The sequence below is a fragment of the Pleurodeles waltl genome, chromosome 4_1, assembly GCF_031143425.1.
Source record: "Pleurodeles waltl isolate 20211129_DDA chromosome 4_1, aPleWal1.hap1.20221129, whole genome shotgun sequence".
In the NCBI taxonomy this organism is placed as follows: Eukaryota; Metazoa; Chordata; class Amphibia; order Caudata; family Salamandridae; genus Pleurodeles; species Pleurodeles waltl.
Window position 1 is genome coordinate 229,118,354 of NC_090442.1, and position 19,031 is coordinate 229,137,384.

General features: G+C 43.2%; 1 protein-coding gene across 2 annotated transcripts in view; it reads right to left on the reverse strand.

Annotated features, from left to right (window-relative positions):
- Nucleotides 1-19,031, reverse strand: part of OVCH1 (ovochymase 1) — a 1,177,845-nt gene that overhangs the window by 667,299 nt on the left and 491,515 nt on the right. For both annotated transcript variants that reach the window (XM_069228188.1, XM_069228187.1), the window contains exon 15: nucleotides 9,006-9,080. In XM_069228188.1, the coding sequence (XP_069084289.1) occupies nucleotides 9,006-9,080 (75 nt within the window). The remainder of the gene's footprint in view (nucleotides 1-9,005; nucleotides 9,081-19,031) is intronic.

Genomic DNA, 19,031 nt, shown 5'->3' on the forward strand with positions numbered 1-19,031 from the left:
TAGTGCTTGATCCTTGGTCCACACAGAGGAATGGAGATGCCAGGCGTACGTGAACAGCCTCAAAGTAGTGATATTTTGTAAACGCCAAAAGTAATTATACATAAAATTATTTTGCACAAGATAACAATTTGATGAGGCAAGTTCTGCCTCTACAACCAATCACAGGTTATTTCGCATACATCTGGGTGTTCCCGAAGGCAATCGAGATTCTGTCACACGTTTGAGCCTCTGAAAGGGCAGACGCCGACGTGACTGGTATCACAAATTATGTGTTGTTCCCAGAGGTGCCTTGGTACACTTCGGTTTAGGCACTGTAGAAATTGTATGTATTGGACTGTGGCTGCATTTTATTTCCAGACTGTTCAATAACAGGTATAAAAGCTTGGACTATTTGTACTTTTAGATGGAACTAGCAGCGCTTGCAATCGGTTTTCTTATTTTCACATGAGGCCAGTCCTGTCTTGCTACCATATTCAACATTTCATGAAGGGCAAACTTTATAAAGTGTCCACCCCAGGAATGACATCACAGTAGCTCTCAGTGCCCAAACAGACCTCGTCAAGCAAAGGGACATACTAGGTTGGCTTTTCTTGGTGATTCCTCGAGATTGAAGTCTAAATAAAAGAGAACTCCATTTTGTTCCACTCTGGAGGCCCCATAAAACCGCTACCCTAGAATCTGGTGGTGTGCGTCTGCCCACAGTACCACTTTCAGTATGTGGGTTTTTCAGAATCCGTGGCCAGGAAGGACCTTGGCTTGATGACTAGGCAGAGGCTGGCAGCGCCGGAGCCCTCTCCAGGGTTGAAATTAAATGCTTCACTCTAGCCTTATACCACCTAGCCCTGTAATGACTTTAAATATGGATTATGAAAAGGCCATTAGCACTTATTGATGAAGAAAGGTTAATACTCAAGCCTGGCAAAGCATTTACTAGTGAAGGACAAATCAGATTTAGCAGCAGAGACGGCACAAAGTTGACTTGACAAAATAAAAAAAAAAGTTAGCTTTAAAAAAATATAATTTAGCAATTTTGGGCATATTTTTGCCAGTCACAAGCCTTTTGTTTGCGGCATTAAAAGTTAATAGAACTAAATAGTATAGTACCTCGATCACGTCGGGAGCAGCGGACAGGCACTAATTAAGTTGAATCAATTAGTGCTTGATCCCTGCACCACACAGAGAAATGGAAGTTGTCTTGACGAATTACCAGGCTGTAAATAACAGTGCCACGCAAGCCAAACAAGCATTTGCAATTCAATGGGTCTCGCATTTGCTCGAGTTAGAGCTATCAGCGTTGTAAACTCCTAACCGGTCTTTTTTTGCCACAAAAACTGAAAATGAAATGTAATACAATTTCACTTAAGGGAGCCGATTTAAAGAGCCACTGCATCAGCGTGAAGGTGACTAATCAGAACAAAAAGACCAGTCCGATTTCGCCTTTCCATACTACTGAAGAAAAAAAAAAAAAACACAAGCGCAATCACACTGTGTAAAGCCTTGAATTCGCGAAGGAGTGCTATTATAAACAATAGAATTAAACTGGTAGCTATTGATCAAGGTATGATACACCATCTGTATTTTTAAGAACTGGATGGAACTCCCACTCAAGACGTCATGCGTACATACTGAAGGTGCAGACACCCAGGGGATCGCGAATATGGGACATATCGGTCCCGTCACGATACACTCTTTAGATAAAAACACGCGAAGGTGTATAGGACTCGGAGGCCGCCATCGGGACCTTACCCCAACACCGGTCATACACCAACCGACAAGACAATTTTGTTTGATGGAAGAAGTATTTATTTTTATATATACTTTCATTAAAATTCATAAACAATTTATGCAAGTCATCATATGCACATTACTCAACTAAAACATTTCACTGCAAACTTTAATATATATATACTGTTATAGACGCTACTTTGTAACCATAGATTATTTTGACAGGATCCCTTCCTGTCCTGAACCTCCTTTGGACCACACAGGGACTGGTCGTCACCTGTATCCTTAGGGGGGGCGGTATCCCTGCTTCCTCTGTTCCTTGCCCCCATGCTCAGGGTTCCGCCCCCTCTCCAAACACCAATCAACCAAGGGGTGTACCAGGGCGGCCCAGGGCATGAGCTCCGTGACCACCCCAGTGATCTGGGCTCACAGGTCCGTCCGCTCGGGCCGCCACGCATGAAGTAAGAAGGCAGAGCCTTCTGGGGGGTGCTTTTATGCCCCCCCACCAGTGCGCGGCGGCCCAAACCGGTCCGGCACTGCCACCGACCACCGACGTTCTCCAAGCGTCGGACTTCCGCGAGTGGAAGCCCATGGCCAGGCTGCACACAACTAGTGCGAGGTTCAGGCCCCAGCGTCCCCGACCCCTAAGGGTCCGCGCTCCCCCCCATGTTGGGGGGGCGCTCTTCCAAAGGTGGCCCAGGACGTGTGGCTCATCACACAGGGGGACCAGACGCCCCGGTTTTCCCCAGACAGTCCCGGTTTTCCGTGAACTGTCCCGACACATCTTCATTTTAAATAAATGTCCCGGTTTTAGAGACAAATGTCAGGTAATTGCAAGGAGAATTGAAAGTATGGTCTCCTTAAACGGGCTACTCAGAAGACTGAAAAAATAAGCAATGTAAGAGGACTGCTGAGGTGCAGATATTGCCCAGAAAGTGTTACCAAGTAAAAAAATGAAACATGAAGCAATACGTTTACAAAAGTGCTGCACTATGCTGCATAATTTACCTTCTATTGCCGCACAATTTACTCACCCTGCCGCATAATTTGGCCCTCTCCTGCTGCATAACTCCAGTGGCCCTCCCAACAAGCTTGGTTTCCAACATGACTAAATACACTACAGCAGCAGGCCTGCCTCCATAGGATACGTTCATGAGCAAGCAAAACGAGGGAACTAGGGCGAGTGAACGGCATACCTGGTTCCAGGGAGCACTATAGCTCTGCATGTCTAGGCGCTATGTGAACACGGCCAGCAGACAATGCTGCAATTCCCTCTCGGGCCTGCTGCCACACGAGAAAGCACGTCTCCTGCCTTTCCCAACCAGCTGACGGACAGAGTATAGCAGCAGCCTCCTGTCCTGGCCTCGTGTACCACAACCTGTGGCAGTCAGCGTGGAGAGCGAGATCACAGACACCGCCATTAAAGCACCTACACACACCATGAGTTCAGGGAGTGTTGTGATGGGCTGTACATGTGACCTATAGTAGGATGGCCAGTGTCCTGGGTGGCTCTTTGTTATTTCTAAATATGCCCCTCCCGGGTCAGAGTTTACAAGGTTAGCGCCGTTTAATTGAAACTCGCCTTGTACCACAAGCCCCAAATTAAACACATTTATGTCTACTGTACAAAATACTATACTTGTGAAAGGGCAGTCACCATTCACGTTAAAAAAAAACGATGTAACAGGGTCGATGTCATGCAACGCGCTCGACTTCTGCCAAGTGAGATCGCGCTGCGAACAAAGATAAAAAGTAGTCCACAAACCGGACAAAAAACAGCGAGCCTCGCACGTTTTCAGTAATTGGTTGCTGCGCTCGAGGAGGGCTAACCACCGGAAAAGGCATGACGTATGTGTGCCTTCCACTAACAAAAGCAAGCCGATTTTAACAGGCAAGTCCACAAACCAATGAAATACACTGATGTGACGTGGACAGGGCTCCGAGCCCTTTTCTAACTCCTAAAGCGTCTCGCAGGTGAAACGCAAGCGCATGCAACACAGACTCGACCCTAAAAATGGTGAGCAACAGCAGCCAGGCTCCAAGCCCTTTATTGAACACAAAAGAGTCTCACAAGCAAGACGCATGCCCTAGCGTATGCACTCGCTGGCTGGAACCTGCACCATAAACACAAAGGGCAGTCTACAGTACTCTTCAGCCCACTATAATTACACGATTATTTCATGTGCAATAGCTACAGTGTTAAAATAATTTGTATTTTTTAAATTACAAATGTAAAATTTGAAATTGTTTGTATAAAATGCTGTTCTTTAATTAGCATGAACAATGCACAGCCACTAAATATCCTACAAACTCAACAATAAATCAAGGTATTATGTAAACTGTTCTAACAGGAAAGTGAAATGCATTACATCCAACAGGGCTTGCTTATCTAAAAGAGGTTTTACATTTTTGAAAGTGTGGAAAAAACGTGACTAGGTAGGACAAAGTGTGGGATGGAGCTAAAGTGTACAACTCTCCTTATGTCCGTTACTGCACATCAATAGCAAACCCACAATTTCTGCCAGAATCGAGATTCTGTGAGTAGTGTAACCCAGCATCTCGTGCTATTTTACAGCCTTGCATTCAAAATAAGCCAGAAGATGCATTTTGCATTAGAAACCAGAGCCAGATTTAACAGAACACAAACAGCTGCAGCTGGCGTTTACTAAATTTGCTGTTCCTGTATTCTAGCTGTTGGATTTTTGTGCCAGATTACTCAATTACACAAACGGGAGCAATGACAATTTTGTTAATTTCACAGCAAAACAGTAACTTGAAATTACAGAAAATTCTCTGATTTGAATATGGCTGGGTCCACACTGAGGTGGCATGGGGGGCGAAATAACGACTGACTGGGGTTTTGCCCGAGTAATTACCAGTGGCTGAGATTAATTCAAACACTCCAGTCATCACTTTTTTGCATTTTCCAGTTATTCTTAGACCTGGGTCTCATGCACACTGACACTTGAGCCATGCTAAACCTGGCTGATAAGCCGTAATTAGGGTGGAATTGGTCCTGGGTTGCTTGTGTTCCATTTCAAGGAGGACTTCACCTGGCAGTTCTGGCAAGACAACTTCTACTGTAGCAGGGTCAAGAATGAATTGCATATGGTTTGGTCCAAAGTGAGGCAGCATGGTGTTCAAAATAACAAATAGACTGGAATGCAGCCCCAAGTAATTACCAGTATCTGAGATTGATTCAAGCATGCCATCCTTTCTTGCGTACTTCACTGTAAACCATGGAGAAGAGCACACACATCCATGCCAGCAGGGTAGTAATGCAGGCCACTGGAGCTTTTAGTGATGTGAGCCCCAATGCTTAAATGGTCCTTTAATCAGCACAAGGCCAATTCATATTTGAACAATGGGAGACTCACGGACCCCTCCTTACATTCAGCAGGAGGCCACCATCATTTGGTGTTATGCCACCGCATGACAGTGATTCCTGATTTTGGAACACCTGCTGATCTCATAAATAGAGCCCACATTCCTCACTGCTCTGCCATGGAGTTCTAGATCACCCCCACAATCCATGATAGTCAAGGGAGTACAATTAGTTCGGCCAATGTATCCGAGTTCTGACCTGAAGATGCACTTGCCAAACTAGGGGTGCCCAATGTGAGCCCATAACAGCCTCAGCCATGAAAGATTTTCAAGATAGTCATGTGGGATAAATATGCATATAATTGAACTAAATGGAAAAAAAAATCCTATCAAGTGATTGACTGAAAATGACGACTTCTACTGAAGTCATTAACCACAGCTCGCACTAAATCCTAGATTGGCATACAGCATTTCTGATAACAGCCCTGCCATTTTTTCATTTTTGACTTACTGCTCGCTGCCCCAAAAGAGAAACAAGTACAAGCGGTGCCTCAACTCTCACTTGCTAAACCCGAAATGAAGGCTGGACATCTTTCTTGATGTACACAACTGAAGGGTTTCATCTGAGTGGAATAATATTCAGAATTGAAAAATGGGATTGTTCATTGTGTGATTGGCTCTTGTGCTGGTAGTTGTCCTCATTGTAAGCACTGCCAATTTGTGAAGACAGGGGAAATTAGTGGAACAAAAGAAATGGATTTGCCAAGGCTCACACAATTCAGTTCAAGAACAGAAAGGAACTGGAACTCAAGTCTTCTAGTTCCGTGACTATACTAAAGTCAGTTATAGAAAATCAAGCACTCACACCACTGTCAATGTACCTCTGTCCTAACATGAAGAACATTGAATAATTCCAAGGGAAGTACTGTTCTCCAATAAATCTCATTGATATGCTGATGGACGCTGTTTAACCTGAGAAAGCAAATACCAGTCTCTAACACACCTCAATGCTGGCCTTATTACATCAAATACCCAAGAGTAAGAGGTGAACATCACAGTGCCAATCACCTGAGCCACATCCAGACGATCACTGAAAAGTCCCACAGTAAAAAAATACAGGTAGGTCTGACAATTTATCTTACTCCAGGCATGAAGAACACTGAATAAATCTAATGGTTACAGCTTCCACCGCTCCCACAATACACCTCAGTCCTGGCCTGAAATATTCCCAGGAAGGCTAACAGTTACACCGCCTATATTTTGGAAGACTCCCTTAATTGTGTGCCATCAGACCTTAACTAGTACTGTTAGAGTGTCAACTTTCTAATATGTTTTATTAATAATTTTTTCATATATTAACTGTATAGTGAATGAACCTATAAAAACGGGTGACACTTGAAAATGGTTACCATAATTAATTTCTGTTCTTAGTTGAGTAAAATTCTAACTAAACTTAGTTATTTTCCATAGTTCAATGCTTATATAAAAGTGTGTTAGATGGTTTAATAGACGTGTACACAGCTACCCCTAGTGGGTTGCTTCATTATGTCTTACAAGGCCATGTTTAACCAAGTTACTGCATACGTTGAATATTCGATTGTCTGAAATTGTCACTAATACGTGGTTTCTTCCTCGAGGATGGAAGTAGATGTTACTTTGTAGGAAGTTTCTTACTGAGAAGAGAAGTTTAGACGAGATGGAACAAAGGAGCCACAGAAGAAACGGAAGAAGAAAAGTTACTGTTATAAAAAAATGTCCTGGTTTACCTGGATAATATAACATTTTAGGTTATCAATTACAGCAACTATTGGTTGAATCGTAACCACCCCATATACTGACCAATCAAATTTTTTGAAGATTAGTATAACAACCTGGGTAGGATTTTCTACAGTCAGACTCTAATGAGAGGGCGAGAAGATTGTGTGTTCAAGAGTTCCTGTTGATGGTTCGAGACATACTAGCAGTGTGGGTTTAGCTGTCGATAGGTCCGATCTTCTGAAGTTATACCTGATGGGTGTCACTTTGCTGAAGTAGACTGCATGTTGTTGTTCTATGGGTAATGTATAAAATCGTAATGATGTGTCTTTCGCTTTGCAGGTACCAGCTGCAACTTATAATTTGACTACTTCATATTAATAATGATTTCTTATAACCCGAGATAGTATGTTTTTTCTAAATTTGTTTTATTAAATTCTTTTACATGAAGCCCAACATGTTGGTGCTAATTCGTGGACAGTGAGAGTATGAACTTTAAATGTTCAAAATGTATATTGACAATCTGATTGTTTGTACTAATACCTACCTTGCCATTATTACCGATTCTGGTGTTGTTAATCAGTATATAAGATGTTCTAATCAGCCACTATTAATTCTATGTGCTTATCACATGTGTTTGAGAGTTATTTTTATGACATTAGCGTTGTTAATCTAGAAAATAAATTCAGAATTCTTCTTAAACTGGTGTGGTCATTATCTAAGGTTCAGTATTTTAAATGTATTTAATGTTGAAAATCGCATTACTCATTGATGACATCCTCTCAACCCTATGTTGCTTCGATCCATTGACCTCTTGCGCAAAATCCACTATTCAGCTTAATAGCTAGGATTTTGTAGCGCTGCAGCAGTACAGATTGTTAAAGCTGATACATTCTTGTCAGTGTACCTCCCTCAGACGTGGCTTGAAAGACTATTGGGGAACATACTGCTCTGCAATGGCCCTGAATCCTTCCCCGAAGGACAGGAATGTGACAGAGCTTTACATCTCTGCCAAAGCAGTTCAGCTTTAACCTTAAAAGCAACGAATTACATATACACTTTTCTGACAACAGTCAAAGCCCAGGACGAAGAAATTATTTATTCAGACAATTTGCGCTCGTGTCGCACTACTGATGCTCTTCAAGTTGATACTGATTTGGAGGGACGTACATCCTCTGAGCTTGGCACACAGCATCCCTTTGCTTCTCCCTCCTCTCTGAGGCCTTAGCGGGCCCTCTGTCACTGCAGCTCTGCTAGCACACCGTGGCTGTGAGCTGCAGTGAGTCACATTCCGCCCCACAGCTGAGACACTGCACAGTGTTTCCAGCACTCCAACTTTTCAGTGCACACCCAGCGCTGGTCCTCTGAACATTTACAATTGTGCAGAGCTTCTATTTAGAAACATGTTCACTAGATTGAACAAGCATTTGCAATGCATTAGGCTTCCCACATTTCAAGCAAATTGTCATCTTTTGACAACAGCGCCCACTAGCAAAAACAAAATCTCTAATGAAGTTAGCAGAGCAGTCTCAGAAGATTTATGGCCCCATAAAGGAGATAAGCAATGCCCTGTGTGGGATGTCTCAGTGCTGGCAGAGAGGGGCCCTGGAACTAGAGAGTCTCTGCAATGGGATGGGAGGGGATATGGTGTTTATTTAGTAACATTAGCTTATTTTTGGTGCCTTTGTCTAGTAAAATAAGTTTATTTTCGGAGCAAGGTAGAGGACAGCACTGGAATAAAGCCAAAACAAATGTCAGCTGGGAGGAGGTGGGAGGAACGGATTGCTGCAATAAAATGCAGGCAGGTACCAGCCTAAACAGCACAGTGAAAGAGGACCACCAAAGAAATGCATAGCAAAGTCTGTCACAGCAACAGAAATAAACCAAAGTGTAAGAATACAGTATTAGGCCCCTGCTCTGAAACAGAAAAAGGAGGGAGCAAAAAGCAGAACTGACCACTAGCGAGCAAGAATTTTTAAAGGACACAGCAACTGACCAATGAAATTGCTTTAGCCCACAGTATAAGGATACTAAAAGTATACACTAGGTTGAATGCTAACACTTGAAATAAAAAAGGACCTATGTATGCTTTGAAATGGCCCACATATAGATAGGAAATTAGATTTCCCAAAGGAAAAAAGCTGAAGCAATAGGAAAAAAGATAGAACTATATTGAGATAAAACGTATCCATCCAGCTTACCAAGACCAACTGCCTGTGGAGTCTGCACCTTAACACCAATTGGCGGGTTCACTGTACCTTTTGGAACAGACAGATCTGCAGGACAAAAACATAAGTCTATCATAAGAATGTTTTTTATTTCATATGTTTTTGAGCTTGGCAAAGTTTTAAAAAAAACTAATAAATTATGCTTTATTAGTATTGCAAGTGTTAACACACCATTACATTACTCATAGTTGAAAGATATATATCTTCTGTTAAGGACACAACCTGAAAAGTGTTTTAAAGTTCATCTAGTGGGAGATGACAACTGCTCAGTTTTGTAGAATCCTCAGCTTTGAGCAATCACTCATTTGACCTAAGAATCAGCAATACTGGACACAATATATCACATCTAATAGTATTGGGCAATCCTCTCACACAGGCAGCATCATCTGTTATAGTAGAGTAAACGACATTGGTCCTGTAACAGAACCGGCATTGGTCCAAGCTATTATTGTCCCAGCAGCTGGTCCACTCACCACTAAGGAAACAAAGCATCATGAACAGCACTCACTCTGGAGCTCCCACAGACCCCTGCCCCACCACATCTACATCAGAGCCAGCACATCCATTGCCCCATGCTTCGCAAGGCATTGAACTGCTCCATCAACACAGCCACTTTGCCCTAAGACTGGAAACATGCAGCAGTACGCCCCCTCCCGAAGAAACCCTTGGCTGACCCATCAGAGCTAAAGAATTTCTGGCCCATTTTGCTGTTACCCTACCTGACCAAAGTACTGGAAAAGGCAATCAACTCACAGCTGCTGCAATTCAAGGACAACAACTCACTGGACAATTACCAGTCCGGGTTCTGCAGCAACCACAGCATGAAGATGGCTCTTCTTGCAGCCACTGATGACATCCACACACTCCTAGACTGCGGCCACACCGCAGCACTCGTACTCCTCAACCTCAGCAGCTTTCGACACAGTCCCCCACAGCACCTTATGCACCAGACTCCATGACGCAGGAATCCTAGGAAAAGCCCTGCAATGGATCCACTCCATCAGGCTCCCACCTTACACATCCAAACCTACAGAAGTCAGCTGCAGAGTTCCTCAGGACCCTCCCTGAGCCCAACACTTCAACATATACATGGCCCCACTCGCAGCCATCGTCAGAGGCCATGGAATGAACATCGTGTCATACGCCGATAACACACAACTCATTATATCCCTCCCTGAAACCCAGACGAGGCCAAGAGGAACTTCCACACAAGAACGGAAGCCGTCGCCGCCTGGATGAGAGTACTGCATCAAGCTCAACTCAGATAAGACTGAGCTCATCATCTTTAGAAACTCCACCTCAGCTTAGGATGATTCCTGGTGGCCCACATCTCAGCACCCTGCCTTCTGATCAACCACAGCCGCAACCCAGGAATCATCCTTGACTCCTCCGTATCAATGACCCTACAGGTAAATACAGTCACCTTCTCCTGCTGGCAGACCCTCCGCCAACTCCAAAAGATTTTCAAATAGATCCCGGTAGACTGCCGCAGGACAGTCACCCACACCTTAGTCACAAGCAAGCTAGACTACGGCAACGCACTCTACGCCAGCAACACAAAAAAAAAAAAAAATCAGAAAGCTGCAACTCATCCAAAACACCGCCGCCAGACTGGTCCTAAACCTCCCCCACCAGGAACATATCTCCCAGCACCTGCGGACCGTCCACTGGCTCCTGGTAGAGAAACAAATCCTCTTCACGCTACACACCCACACCTACAAAGCCATTCACAACATCAGACCGGCCTACCTAATTCACCGTATCTCCTTCCACAACCCCGCCAAACCACCTCTGCGCTGCCCAGCAGGCACTGGCCACAATCCCATGCATACGGAAAGCCCCTGCCAAAGGAAGGTCCTTAACCTACTTTGCAGCAAAGAGCTAGAACAACCTACCCATGCACCTCAGACAAAGCTCATCGCTCAACCCTCTTCAGGGAGAACCTCAAGACGTGGCTCTTTGGATGAGGCTCTGCCTGTCCCTCTTTCCCAGCCCCTCCAGCGTCGAGACCCTCACGGGTGAGTAGTTGCACACTACAAAAAACTGATTGATTAGGCACTGGACTCTTAAAATCACTTTGCCAAGGTGAAGTATTGACCTGATGGCCATAAAGCCTTTCAAGGGTCATACCCTGTAGATTTAATGCAGTCACAATATTGCCAAATTCATTCAAAACAGAGCTCGTAGACAGGACGCTTGTTGATGTGTGGGTAGAAATATAATATTAAAAGGGCCTAAATTGATATTGTAGGGCTTGATCACCTAGTTTTGCAAGACTGAATACAGATTTGATATACCTTTGAATCATCTAACATTTTTCATGATACTCATACATTTCCCTATGTTTAACCCAATGAATATTTATATTTATTAGAGGGTTACATTTAGCACCCAAGGTCATTTTACAGGAAGCGTCCCTGGAGCGCAATAGGGAATATATGACTGCTTTGAGCCCTTGCAGGGCAATTAGGTATTGCAGAAGGGGCCGCAAAGGCTTTTGTCGTCCCCTCTGTAAGATGGCATGTTGCACCATTCTGCTGGGGCACATGTATCATAAGCATTATCTGAAGAGAGTGTTCCCTCATTTTAATAGGGGTGTGACCCCTTGTAAATGAGGGAATCTCTACTGGCCGATGGCATAAGATTTAGGATGAACACTGAGCATTGGCTACAGTATCACTTGGACTTCCTTTTAACAACAAATTAACATTCTACCCTTTATATGAAATCAAAGCCAGAACTGTCAGTAGAGGATTCAGTGTTCATGTCACAAGGGGAACAACTAGTCAATACAGGCACTAAATACTCAACTACCCAGTAGCTTCTTGAAGGTGTAATCTCTAATATTTATTAGGAGGGTTTGTATAGCAATCTCAGACCACTTTATGGACTAAGGGTAATTATAAGAGGGGAGAGTATCAATGTAATACATTTGCTAGAGCCTGATGGTGGACAACCAATTGATCATATGTGTGGAAAACTCACCAACAGGATTCTGGGGCGCAACTAAAAAAAGACTATTTAGAAGAGAACAGGATTATCCATACATCAGGGTGAAGAGGAAGTGGTCGATCTTTATAGACTTTCATGTATGCTTTATTTCACCACAAACTACGGCAAACAATTTGCATGCTCCAACCACCTTAAGCCATTAGTGTATGAGGCCGTCAATAACATCTTGGACGAGCCCACAGGAGTTCTTTGGTCACATATTAATTTGAATGGCTGTTGAAGTGTATCCTTCTGTGTTCACCTGAATGCACACGTGGCTATTTTACATCTAAAAAGTACACAATCTGATATTTATTTATTTAATACATACATTCACTAAAAGCAGACTAACTTGTCAGAGCTCTAATGTGAGCTTGACCCCAAGATTTCCACATACTACTCTCAAACAAGCAATAGTAGTAGATTGGTGCAACATGCCATCTTTCCTATATGCCATTTTCTGGTGCCAGACTGTTCTTTTAAGGTGCTGCACCTGTGGACCACCAGTTCAGCCTCCCATCCTGCTGCCATAGGCTGTTCTCATGAGCACCCAAGTGAGCAGTTCCTTGCCCCACTGCCTCCCATCATGCTATCACAGAGCTGCTACTTTAGAGGAGTTGTCACCCAATTCATGCCCTCTGCCAGTCCCTCTCAACTTATCCTGCTACCTTCGCCCATCCAGCCTCCTTCAGCATGGTAAGCACCTGAGGACTGCCTTGCCGAGCCATCTGCCCTCACTTTGCTTCTTTAGCATAGTGAATGTGAGGTAAGCAGTCACTTCCACCGGTCCTTGTTCTACTGTTTAGTAAGTCAAGCCCATTGGCTGTGCCTATGTTTATCATAATGCGAGACACAACCATTACGTTTTTCAATACTTATTTTAAAATGTACTAAAGTTAGACTGTGTAAATATTGTCAATCTTTTGATAAGAAAGCCTTCACAGTTGATTAACTGCTTTAGTGCGGGCGTCGGCCACTGGCCGACGCCCACACTACCTCCCTGGTGCGGGTCACGACTAGTGGCCGACACCAGGGAGGGGGTTAATAAATCCTCAGGTGCGTCACACCCGAGGATTTTTTATTTATTTTATGTCCCTGGGAGACACGGAAGCTCTTACGTGTCTTCCCTCCGCCCCTTTGTGATGTCAGCACGCCACGACAAACAATGTTGATTTCCCCATCGGAGCAGGAAGCAGCCTTGTGGCCGCTTCCTGCTCCAATGGGGAAAACGGCCACAAACGGCCTTCCCCACGTTCGGGAAGGCCTCGTAAGAAAGCGGAGAGTCTCCCCTTTCTTACGAGGCCTTCTGAAAGTGTTTCCTGGCCCCCGATCGCAGCACAGCGGGCCAGGAAACACCACTAGACGCCAGGGATTTCACTTTTGGGGGGGGGGGGGGCAGCCCGCTTGGGCTTTTAAACAAGAAGAAAATAAATGGACAGGGGGCAGCCTATGGGCAGGGCAACCCCCTGTGGGGGCAATATTTTTTTTGAGTTGTTGTAGGGTTTCCCTGGGGGCCATTTAGGCCGCCAGTGAAACCATACAACAACTAAAAAAAAAATATATATATATATATAAAAAACTTGTCAATACATGTGTGGTTTCCCTGGGGGCTGCGATCGGCCCCCAGGAAAACCAGACCCACACATAAAAGTGATATATATATAGATCTATCTATATATTGATTTGCCACCAGTTGTCTTGCAGTTGCAGCTTGCGTCTTCAAAGCAATGCACATACTTCAACTGACGCTTTTCAAGTGTAGCTTTTAGGCAGCAATAAAAAAAGTCAAGTAAGTATTGTGATTATGTTTCTGCTACAAAAGGGACAGACTTGTCTAGTGGCAGTTTTAGTCCCATAAAGAAGTGCAGAAGGTTTATATGCCTACTGCAAAGAGCAAATCTGTATTTTATGTAAATAGCGGAGTACATTAGTAAAGTCAGCCATTACCTGCGCTATAATACAAATGAAATGTATGTGCGGGGTGGAGGGCGGCTATGGAGAGATGAAGGGCACTTTTGCTGGGTGGTAATGAGGGAATCCGAGGAGGAGGGAGTGGGAGCACCAATAATGATTGTTGGACTGGGCACAGGAGGTGCTAAAAGACTGACGAATGGTATGTGACAAGGTGTTTGAGTGTCTTGAAAGAACGTGCTGATTGAGGGAAGAAGCGCAGGTAAGGTGGCCTCTACTGTTGCACGTATCTCTCACACACCATGGATTTTGTGACTGTCTACGTAGGCTAGTGTTTTAGAGCAACAGTTTAGCCAATAGCAGAGATGGCATCTTGATGGATGACTGCTGCCGTCACTCGGGTTATAGAGGACAGCTCTAACATAGGATCAGAGACTGAGACATCAGATACTGAGACAGCATCTGAGGGATAGGACAGAGTGATTTTTCAGTCTGAGGAGTCCCATTCGATAACTCCTCTTCCAGTACATTATGAGGGAGGTGATGAGGACAGTCCTGCTGTCCCTTCGCAAGCAGTCTGTGCAACTGGGTAATAGTGCGTTAGACCAACCCAGAGAGCAGGTGAATGCAGCGGCAAGCAGAGAGAGTGCTCTCTTGGGAGCTCCCCAATTTAGTTCAGCCCCAAATTCCACAGCCCAAATCGTATTGTGGAGATATCACAATTATCTATCGCAAAACAAACTGGTTTTGTAAGGCAGGCACCTGTGTTTTTCGGTCCTGGGTTCGGCGGCCATATAGAGAAACACACTAAACCCAACACATTGAAACTAGACATTCGGGGGAGTCCACAGAGGTGTGACTTGTGTGCATTCCCCAAAGTTCTTACCCAGAATACCCTGCAAAGCTGAAATGTTGAATAAAAATTCTATTTTTCTCGCATTTGTCACACAAACTACAGGAATATGCTGGGATCCACAAAATTCCTACCACCCAGTGATTCCTCACCTGTCCTGATAAAAACACTACCCCACTTGAGTGCCTACACCTAGTGCCTGCGTCAGGAATGGATCACCCCAGGTTCAACAGCTGCCTCATGTAAGGACCAACATTGACCGTTGTGTGATCTATTCCTGTCGCAGGTACCAGGCCTACCCACACAAGTGAGGTACCATTTTTATCGGGAGCCTTGGGGGAATGCTGGGTGGAAGGAAATTTGTGGCTCCTCTCAGATTCCAGAACTTTGTCACCGAAATGAGGAAAGTGTTTTTTGGGCCAAAGTTTGATGTTTGCAAAGGATTCTGGGTAACAGAACCTGGTCAGAGCCCCACAAGTCACCCCATCTTGGATTCCCCTGGGTTTCTAGTTTTCAAAAATGCGCTGGTTTGCTAGGTTTCCCCAGGTGCCGGCTGAGCTAGAGGCCAAAATCCACAGGTAGGCACTGTTTTCTATGAAAAAATGTGATGTGTCCACATTGTATTTTGGGGCATTTCCTGTCGCGGGTGCTAGGCCTACCCACATAAGTGAGGTACCATTTTTATCGGGAGACTTGGGGGAACGCTGGGTGGAAGGAAATTTGTGGCTCCTCTCAGATTCCAGAACTTTGTCACCGAAATGTGAGGAAAAAGTGTTTTTTTAGCCACATTTTGAGGTTTCAAAGGATTCTGGGTAACAGAACCTGGTCAGAGCCCTACAAGTCACCCCATCTTGGATTCCCCTAGGTCCCTAGTTTAAAAAAATGCACAGGGTTGGTAGGTTTCCCTAGGTGCCGGCTGAGCTAGAGGCCAAAATCTACAGGTAGGCACTTTGCAAAAAACAGCTCTGTTTTCTGTCAAAAAATGTGATGTGTCCACGTTGTGTTTTGGGGCATTTCCTGTCGCGGGCGCTAGGCCTACCCACACAAGTGAGGTATAATTTTTATCAGGAGACTTGGGGGAACATAGAATAGCAAAACAAGTGTTTTTGCCCCTTATCTTTCTCTACATTTTTTCCTTCCAAATATAAGAGAGTGTGTAAAAAAGACGTCTATTTGAGAAATGCCTTGTAATTCACATGCTAGTATGGGCACCCTGGAATTCAGAGATGTGCAAATAACCACTGCTCCTCAAAACCTTATCTTGAGCCCATTTTGGAAATGCAAAGGTTTTCTTGATACCTATTTTTCACTCTTCATATTTCAGCAAATGAATTGCTGTATACCCAGTATAGAATGAAAACCAACTGCAGGGTGCAGCTCATTTATTGGCCCTGGGTACCTAGGGTTCTTGATGAACCTACAAGCCCTTTATATCCCCGCAACCAGAAGAGTCCAGCAGACATAACGGTATATTGCTTTCAAAAACCTGACATCGCAGGAAAAAGTTACAGAGTAAAACAAAGAAAAATGGCTGTTTTCAGCTCAATTTCAATATTTTATTTCAGCTGTTATTTTCTGTAGGAAAACTTGTAGGATCTACACAAATGACCCCTTGCTGAATTCAGAATTTTGTCTAGTTTTCAGAAATGTTTAGCTATCCGGGATCCAGCATTGGTTTCACACCCATTCCTGTCGCTAACTGGAAGGAGGCTGAAAGCACCAAAAATAGTAAAAATGGGGTATGTCCCAGTAAAATGCCAAATTTGTGTTGAAAAATGTGGTTTTCAGATTCAAGTGTTCCCGTTCCTGAAAGGTGGGAAGATGGTGATTTTAGCACCAGAAACCCTTTGTTGATGCCATTTTCAGGGAAAAAACCCACAAGCCTTCTTCGGCAGCCCTTTTTTCCCATTTTTTTGGAAAAAACGAAATTTTCACTGTATTTTGGATAATTTCTTGGTCTCCTCCAGGGGAAACCACAAACTCTGGGTACCATTAGAATCCCTAGGATGTTGGAAAAAAAGTCCGCAAATTTGGCGTGGATAGCTTATGTGGACAAAAAGTTATGAAGGCCTAAGTGCAAACTACCCCAAATAGCCAAAAAAGGGCTCAGCTCGGGGGGGGGGGGGGGGCGGCCCGGCAGCTAAGGGGTTAAAATTATTAGTGTAAACCAAACCTATGTATTGCGGCTGAAGATTTTGGGCACTAATGCAGAATCACAAAAGTGTAACACCAAAGATACAAACAGAAAAGCAATTCAATGGGTACTGCAAAAAAGAAATATGGAAGAATAGTAAACTTTTTGCTATTATGCTCAAACATTTTTTATATTTAGATCGTGAAATTATGTTAACACATTATTCACTGCTAAGTCCTCCATCTTATCTGAAATAACATTCTGGGAATCTGAAGTATTCCAATTAAACACCATTATATTTATATAATGTGGGAACAGTCATTAACAAGACAGTTATTTCATCTCTTGTGGTGTGTATATATACATACACATATATATACACATACATACACCTATATATACATACACACATATATATATATATATATATATATATATATATATATATATATATATATACACACACACACACATACATATATACATACACACACACACAGAGAAGAAAAGTTATGCCTTAAAGGCATCTGACAAGCATCTGCTCCAAGGACAAGGGAAAAGACCTATGCTCTAAAGGCATCTGAATCTCGGTCTGCATTGCATTAGCTTAAAACACACAATTATAATACTCGATAAACTTACACATGATTCCCATGCAAAAGACCATTCAGGTTGAGGCGCAGGAAGAAGATAACTCATTTTTCTCAAGCAACTATACAGTGAGCCTATTCTAAACGTCCTTCGCACTTCCTTATCTGAAACATAATGAGATCCATTCTAACCAGTCTGTGCTCTGCAGATGCATCACATCAGATCAAACACATTCTAGAGGAGTTACAGTAAAAAAATAAAAAAAATAAAAACATTTCACATGAGTAGTACACCAATTACACATCAAGATAAACATGGAATCTACTTCTGAAATTAAAAAAAAAAAGTTAGGAAAGCAAGATGGCAGTCAGACGTTTACCATTTTAGAGTGCGGCCTACATTAGTCCTACATCTAAAAGTGAAAAATATTTGCGTGTTGCATGTTAATACCGATAAAACTGCTGAGCAATTATGAAAAAAGAAACCTGCAGATTTCACATTTTCCTGCTGCATAAACTGAGCTAAGGCTACACCAAAGAACCTTATTACTGAGGAGCATAGTTCATTGGCTGCACCGCCGAAGCAGTAATCAATCGCCTCTCCCTCTCCGGTAAATTGCATCTCCCTGGGAATCATTGGCCATGAATACATTCACTGTTCTTTCAGACAAGAGCATATGCATTTAAGATGAATTCAATATTCTCTGTTGCCGCAGAAGTGCCATCACTGACATCGTAAATACTATTTCCTACTGAAATACTACAAAATGTAAATAACCGAATTTCATCTTTAGCACATCTAGGGGCCTAGATCTTTGCATTTTTCAAACATTAGAACATCAACCTGCAAATCTAAATACTGTTGTTGCATTCTTCGATTCTCTTCAAATATTAACTTGCACTCTTAAGTTTGGATCCACAATTCACTCAAATTTATTGCACCAAACCTTCTGCAAATAATATACGGACCAGGAATTAATGTAATCCACCCATCAACTTATTTTCCTCCAAATCAAGATTTCCCAGCCACCACTGCTGTAATGACGTTGATGTTTTTTTAAGTACAATTCTTCTGCTAGTTTTTCCATGCCACACTGCAGTCCAATATAGGCTTTTCCTGATTACTGTTTGAATACTGTTCATACGCATTCACACTGACTTGTCAAGGAAACAAAATGGCCCATTTTTTCACGGCAGACAAATCACAGGGCAATGAGATTCACATTAGGAGTAAGGGGTGAGCAAGGCATATAACTTATTCAAGTATGGCTATAGTGTTTCAAATAAGAACAACTCTACTTTTGACTTCAAATGTTCATCCCCTTATGCCCAAATTAGCTCGGAACTTGATTCCTTTGTAGTCATAAGATTTAACACACACTACCACTTTGGTTTGGGTTTGGATTTGGCCTATATTAAAGTATATTAAGGTAAAAATCAGACTAGTTCACCTGGAAGATGTTGCAGCTATATAGGTGTATGGATGATCAGGATGGTACTGTCAGCACAGGTCAGGTCCC